Raw genomic sequence first — 7,673 nt, forward strand, 5'->3', positions numbered from 1 at the left:
GGTCTTTTGTGGGCTGCGATAAAAAAATTACGGGCTGGATGCGCGATACGGGGTCTGTTCTGGCCATTAAAACGGACCGAACCCGTATACTCACCGAAATTTTACGGGTTCGGTCCTTTTACGGGTCTACTAGAGATGCTCTAAGTTTCTATGAAATCCATTCCTATGCCCCAACCCCATTTTATTTTCCTTTTAAGAAGTCCAATCCACTTTTGCTCTACCTCTCACATGCTCTCCTTAATTCTCTAAAATCCATGTGTTTGTGTCCTATGTACCATCCAATCGCACATATTACAAAATTGTAGCATTATGAAAATTCCATAAATTCTCCATGGTTCGTGACATATCATCGTGTTTTTTTTACCATCCTATTCCTACATTATCTTTAAGTCCTGCAATCCAAAGAGGCTTTCAAATGTGATAATTTTTTACACTGAAAAAAATACATCCAATTTCGCAGGTCCTGGCTGCAAAAGACAGCAAAAAGTTAAAAGAAAACCATTATAAGCAGCTCCTGTTCCAAAAACAAAAAGGCAAAAAAAAAAAAAAAAAAAAGGAGCCCACGATCACCGCCGCACCACACACCCGAAAAAACGCACGAAATAATTGCGCCGCAGCAACGGAAACCCTCAAAACGGCAGCACGAGAGAGGAGAAGGGGAAAAAAGGAGAGGAAAAACCCAAGAAATCCGCCTTGCCCACTCCGATCTCCCCCCGATAATTTCCCATCGGATTTCTTTCCGTAGCTCCCCCCCTCCCAGATTCGCGATCTGAGTCCGGAGGATGCGCGGCGACCCCCTTCCACATTCCCGCTCGCCCGGATCACACGGAAGGCGTGGAGGAGCCTGACTGACTGACCGACCGACGGCTCGGGCACGCCGGGGAGGCGGTTCCAACCGATCCGATCTCGCGTCCGCAGGTACGGGATCCTGCCGCTGGCACGCGGTTCGCTCTCTGTAGGTTTCGCCGTCTCGCGGATTCCGTGGGCTCCGGTGTTCGGGCACGGGAATCTGATCCGTGGCGTGCGTGCGCCGGCCGGTTTGGCAGGTTTCTGTGATCTGGCAGGGGAATGCGCGTGCCGACATGGTAAGCCGAGGAGGAGGAGCCGTGCGGTCGTTGCTGGATCGCCTGCGCCCGCCGCCGAGGGGGAGGAGGTGCCCCTTTGCCATGCCGCCGCCGGTCGCCGCCGCCGCTAAAGGCGCCTGCTTCTGCAGCCTTGGCCACTCGGGCGCGTACGGCGAGGGGTCCTGGGCGCGGAGGAAGGGCGTCCTGGATTTGGCGGCTGGCCGGAGGTTCGCGCCGGGCAGCGCGCTGAGCCTGAAGGGCTGCCTGGACTGGCAGGACGGCCGCAGGTTCAGGAGGGTGGATGGTGGTGCGGTGGAGATCAAGGCGCGGGTTCTCGCCCCGCAGCGGCAGTTCGTCCGTGATGCGGAGGTTCGGCCGTCGGAGGAGGTGGGTGTGAAGAGTGTGGATGGAAATGGCGCTTACCGGCGTGGGAAGCGCCTTGATTTTCCTGAGCAGCCTGTGCCGACCAAGATGGTGGTTGCTGTTGATGTGGATGAAGGTATTGTGAAATTACAACTTTGTAATTGAGTTGTGCATCTCTCAGTTACGCAGAAGCTGAATTTACATGTGGGTTGCATAAATGGTTCCTTCCTTTAGTGGTTGGGTTTCATGGTGCTACCGAACTATGTATTGAATATTATTGTGACAAACATGCATCTCATGGTGACCATACTTTGCTAAGTAAGATTGTCTTTCTGTTTCTTATAATTGATCTTGTCTTATTATGCTGTTATTTATTTCTTACTTGCAGTTCTTGGAAGCTTTCTTGCTGCTCTGAACAGATTTATCGCTGAGCGTTACGCTTGGAATCACTCAGTATCAGAATACCATGTCTATGAGTTCTTTAGGGTGGGTTGCTTATACCTACAAAAACTTGAATTCCGGTAATATTTTCTCTTTGGCCTGTTTGTAATTTAACTTGCATCTTTTTGCACTACTCTATGCAGATATGGAATTGTTCTCGAGAAAAAGGTGTGTCTTGGTACTAGTAGTTCCATCATGTTTCAAATATTGATTGCACCCTATGAAATCAAACTTTTTTTCTAAATTGCTGCAGCTAACCTTCTTGTCCATGAGTTCTTTACAACCCATTACTTCAAAGATGGTATTCATCCAATCCCAGGCGCCCGAGATGCTCTCCAAAATCTTTCTTCATTCTGTAGCCTGTCTGTAGTAACGTAAGTCAATCATTTAATTATAGAGATGTGATCAGTTTATCTTCTATTATGTGCTGCCTGCTTAATGACATCCTTCCTTCTGAAGATCTCGCCAGGATGTAATAAAAAATCACACATTAGAGTGGATTGAGAAGTTTTATCCAGGCTTATTTGAGCAGATTCATTTCGGGAACCACTTTGCCCTGGAAGGTCAATCAAGGTCAAAATCAGAGATTTGCAGGTATGGTTTGTTAGAGGAACGTTATTCTAGTATTTTGCAGTCACATTAGGATAGTGGAGAGGCAGCGCTACTAGGCTTACAACACATTAAGGAATGGTGATTTTTGAAACTGTCATTTACGAGGCATTTACAGCATGTTTTCAGTTGGTCTTACAGATAGTACGGAATGCCTTTGCAGATCTTTTGGTGCTCAGGTTTTAATAGATGATAACCCGAGATACGCTTTAGAATGCGCTGAGGATGGCATGAGAGTTTTGCTCTTTGATTACGATAACACGTATCCCTGGTCCAAAACTGGTGTGGATCAATCACATCCTCTGGTGACAAAGGTTCATAACTGGCAGGAGGTTGAGCAGAAACTTCTCTCGTGGGTAGCACCTGAGAGTTGACATTCTTCTTCATCCGGTGTGATGAGCAGAATTATGCTCAAGCACACAAGAAAGAGGTCGTTGGTTCCCTTTCAACATCTCATACATGAACATGTCAAGGGTAAGATAGAAAACGCATATCTTTGTTTGAGAGAATGACGATTGAACATCGCCTCACTGCAATATGCTGGGTGTAGGCCTGGAAGACAATCAGACTCAGTCTAGCATGCCCTGAGATGATTGAAGATATGCTCACACAGTCACGCTTCGAAGATGTATTCTTTTTCAGCATGTTAGCTTCTGTGGTACTGTGGTGTATATACTGCCACTGCTATATGCATTTGTTGAATCAAAAAGTTGATATAATTGATCTGACGCACACGATCCTATGAATTGGATCAATTGTATGCCCTGAGTCCCGACTTGTGCTTATGGTTGGGTATTAATTGCGCTCAAATGATTGATCGAATACCTCTTTTCTTACAAATGTCAAAGCACGGCACAGATGCAGGGTGCACCTGGGGCTTGAAAACAAGAAGCATTTTTTTGGGTGAAGGCCTATGATAGGTCTGAAACTGCTATGCCAGAATGCTTGCAAGAATACAAACCATACTCCTAACATACGCACTTGAGATATCAGCAGCATGCCCGGGCAATAAGGACAATGGCGTCAGGTAAGTTTCAAAGGGGTGTCAGGTAAGTGTCCAAAAAGAAAAGGAAAAAATGACAACCGGGTCAGGTGAGTCCTGGACTTGTAATTTTTATAGTTTGGCTTTTGGTCCGTTTGAGAGACGCTAGCTAGTAAACTAGACATTATTGTTTTGATATTAGCCGAGATTTGAGCATTGTGCACGGGATTATATCCGCGTGGCTCGTGACCTAGCTAGTCATGCTTATTTGAAATGAAATAAAGCTAGCCATGAAGGCATTCACTGTAAAAAGAACCCGTCCTGACAGTAAGGAGTGTAAGTGTCTTCCAACTGTTCCAGCGTTTGGTTTATGTGAATAATGGGGTTGTGCATGCATAAGGGATTTGCCACTAGTGATGAGTTCACCCAACATTCTTACTAGGATTCTGAAAACATAGAGATAGGAAAAAAGAAACATGATTGGAATGCCAATGCAAACTTGAATTCTATATAGGTTTCAGAATTTCAATCACATAGTGTTTGATAACACGGGAAAACAAAGAAATTCCACCAAGATGTTTCAGTGGATGATATTTCAAAACAAAGCATGATATTTCAAGACGGTTGGGCGCGGGCGCTATGTGGTCGAGATCCTGCGGCGCATGTCAGCGCTCGACGGAGCCGACGCGGCTCCGGGAGGCCTGCGAGGACGGCGAGCTCTCCGACCGCATCTTGGCCGAGGTGGTCGGTAGCGCCAGGAGGCGGGACATGGCCCGCGCCACGGCGAGCGCGAGGGAGCACGGGTCTGCCATGGCGTGGGAGAGGTCAGCGTGGCCGCCCAGGACATGTTTGACGAAATGTCCGAGTAGGAGATGGCCGCACCAGACTAGAAGTGAGGGAGGAGGAAGAAGAACACAAGTCAACGTGCGTACTGAGTATGTGGTGCACAGATAAATAATGCCACCCTGTTGTCGCCCACTGCAACCTTAGCCACACCCCCGCGAAGAACACAATTACAACATGTAGTTTATTGGTGCCTTGCCGTTATCGTAGGATGTTACACAGGGCTCAAAAAACTCCCGTCGTCTCTCATTCCTAGCTAGCTATGCGTCCATGTATATATGACTAAAAAGGTTAAAAACATAAGAGATATCATGTATCTCGTTCTTGGCTCAATGTTCACTTGTGTCGGAGAAATATTTTGTGACAATATATATAGCGTAGAGTCGAAGGTGATAGGTGAGATGCATACGGAATGCAACTCACTGGTAAATATTTGAGTTTATCCCACCAAGTTACCAGTACCATTATTCTCACATGCATGGAGAATAAATGTCCTCATCGGCTTGCTGACGGACAAAAGCTTAGCATTTAGGAAATTAATGGCTAGATTTGCAAATCATGGCCGGCCCACTATTTAGGCCAACTCCACCGCGCGACCCCAAATCGTCCGGCCGTGTCCGTTTGAGGTAAAACGAATAAAATAAACGACCCACCGAGCGGGAGCATGCCCATTTTTTGCCATCTCCGTGTCCGTTTCTACCCCATTTCCAGACCAAAGTTGCTCTGGGTTTGGGGTCAAAGCGGACATAATACGTCCGCCTGTGTCCGCGTCTGGCCCACACGTCACCCTTTCCCCATCTTCTCTCCCGTGACCACCATGCACTTGTTGCTGGTAGGGCGGGGCGCTGCAGGGGGCGTGGGTGCGGCGCAGCGGGCGCGGGCACGCCGCGGCGGACAAGATAGGGCGAACGGATGCGGCCGCACGCTGGGCGCGTGGCAAGCGCGTCCCAGGACAGGGCCGGACACGACCCCATCTCCCCACCCAAACGGACAGAATCCGGGCAAAACAGACGTCCATTTGGGATCGCGCGGTGGAGTTAGCCTTATGGAGCTAGCATTTCGGCATTTGCAATGCAAAACTTTTTAACTGCAATAAAATATTTAATCATTATTTAAGTATACAAATATAAGGTACTCCCTCCATAAACTAATATAAGAGCGTTTGGATCACTACTTTAATAATCTAAACACTTTTATATTAGTTTATAGAGGGAGTAATATTTAATCAGATTTACACTTTAGCAATTGACATAACAAGCAACATAATGCAGGCATCCATACAAAAAAAAATTTATATGTTTCACAATATTACAAGCACTACGATTGTGAATTTTGCACCACATAAACTGGAATAGTGAGTGACTTTTTACAGGGGAAGTACTATGTAATTATAAGAAATATAAGAGAGTGTTTAGATCACTAGAGAAGTGAGTAAACGCTCTTATATATATTTTTACAGGGGAAGTACTATGTAATTATGCAGCAATATGGATTTGCTTTTCAAGGTCAATCCAGGCCAAAATAAAAATTTCCAAGCAAGACTGTTAGAGTAACGTTATTCTAGTATTTCCAGTTACTTTAGGAGTGTGTACATGCACTCTGACTAGGCTTACAACACGTTAAAGAAGAGTGACTTTTAAAATTGTCGTTCACTATCTCATTTTAAACAGTTGCAACATGGTGTGACGTTTTTCATTTTGCGGGGTATCGATGTTTTTACACATACTACAAGATGCCTTTGCAGATCTTTTGATGCTCAGGTTTAAATAGATGATGACACACGAAATACGCGTTAGAATGTGTTGAGGATGGTATGGGGGTTCTGTTGTGATTACGGTAACTCCTAATCTTTCTGTAAAACTGATGTTAGTCAATCAGTCAATCACATCCACCAGTGGTCAAGGTTCATAACCGGTATGCAAGTGGTTGAGCAGAAACTTCTCTCATGGGTAGCACCTGAGAGCTCATTTTCTGAAGATGTTTGGTTCCCTTTCAACATCTCAATACATGAACATATGAAGGGTAAAGTAGAATACGCCATATGGCCTCACTGCAATTGTTATGATCGGTACAACGTACCAACGGAGGAGGCCCAATGGGCAGGGTTAATTACGGGTTTAGCCCAAGTTATCTTACCTATCTTAGAGTCCAAGTTATATTAGAGTCCAAGTTAGAGTCCAAGTTATCTAGGGTTTAGTGGAGGTTGTCCTCCTATATAAACATATGTACTCCTTCGATATTAAGCAGACAATAAACAATATATTCTGTTGTCGTCTCCTGAGGGAGACGAGAGCCCCAAACTCTAGCCGCCTCTCTCTCTCTCACGCCGCGACGTCGCCCAACCGCCGGCGCCGGCGTCCCTAACCTCGCAGCCCGCACTTCCACCCCTACAACCTACGTCCGAGACCTGGTAGAACCCTAGCCTCTAACATCAATATGCTGGATGGAAGGTAATCAGTATAGTTTGTCTTGAGATGATTCAAGATCTGCGCACACAGTCTAGTATGCCCTGAGATCATTCAGACTTGGTCTAGCGGCCAAGATGGAAGGCGATTCGTTTCTTTTTCAGCATGTTAGCTTTTTGTGGTACTGTGGTACTGTGGCGTATATGCTGCCACTGCTATATGCATTCGTTGAATCAGGTAGTTCACATTAATTGATCTTATGCGCCCAATCTTATGAATTGGGTCCTTTGCCCTGAGTCCTAACTTGTGGTTGCAACTGCGTGTTAATGCACTTGGTTCAAACTGAGGAATTTTCGTCAAAAAGAACCACATGTTCTGTAAAATTGTCAAAAAGAACCACCTACGAACCAAAATGTTAAAAAAGACCACCTGCACCGTGGCGGCACGTGCGCCGGCCGAGGCGTGGCATCTGTCGCCACGGGCTTTGGCGGCGGCACCTACCGCCACCGGCTCTGGCGACAGTTTCAGCTACACAAAAAATTTAACCGATGGTGCTTGTAGAAACGAAATGAACACACGACATGGCACTTGTCGCCACGCTTCCTGACGGCAGCATGTATTGATTTTCTGTCATATGCTGCATAAGAAAAATTATGCACTTAAATGACACACTGCTACTCCATCACTAAAAGTTGCCAAAAGGGTCCATCTAGTATGGTGGTTGTGCCCTTCGGTGGAAACAGGCTGCCGCGATGGAGCATGTAAGAGCAAGTACAATAGAGTTGAGTCAGCTGGCTATAAGGAATAAAGTAGTATATTTTTGCTTAGTTGAAGGAGAGAGAAGGTAAGCGGACTCTTAGTTAAGAGTCAGCTCTAGCACGTTCTCCTAGGCACTTTGTGAGAATGAAAGGTGAGTCCTATAATAAATACTCCCTCTGTTCCTAAATATAAGTCTTTAAAGAGGTT

At 46.1% G+C, this 7,673-nt stretch overlaps 1 protein-coding gene across 2 annotated transcripts; it reads left to right on the forward strand.

Annotated features, from left to right (window-relative positions):
* The first annotated feature begins 613 nt into the window (after positions 1 to 613).
* LOC123407916 lies at positions 614 to 3,205 on the forward strand. Of its 2 annotated transcripts, XR_006612698.1 has the most exons (8): positions 614 to 918; positions 1,047 to 1,563; positions 1,816 to 1,913; positions 2,012 to 2,036; positions 2,122 to 2,242; positions 2,328 to 2,462; positions 2,641 to 2,951; positions 3,028 to 3,205. XR_006612698.1 is itself a non-coding variant. In XM_045101158.1 (7 exons), exons 2-7 carry the CDS (start codon positions 1,083 to 1,085, stop codon positions 2,849 to 2,851), a joined length of 1,071 nt encoding a protein of 356 aa, XP_044957093.1. In that variant the 5' UTR covers positions 614 to 918; positions 1,047 to 1,082; the 3' UTR covers positions 2,852 to 3,205. The 2 variants fall into 2 exon arrangements, 1 of the variants encoding a protein (XP_044957093.1); XM_045101158.1 differs by having other exon boundaries at positions 2,641 to 3,205.
* Positions 3,206 to 7,673: the final 4,468 nt, after the last annotated feature.

The sequence above is a fragment of the Hordeum vulgare genome, chromosome 7H, assembly GCF_904849725.1.
Source record: "Hordeum vulgare subsp. vulgare chromosome 7H, MorexV3_pseudomolecules_assembly, whole genome shotgun sequence".
In the NCBI taxonomy this organism is placed as follows: Eukaryota; Viridiplantae; Streptophyta; class Magnoliopsida; order Poales; family Poaceae; genus Hordeum; species Hordeum vulgare.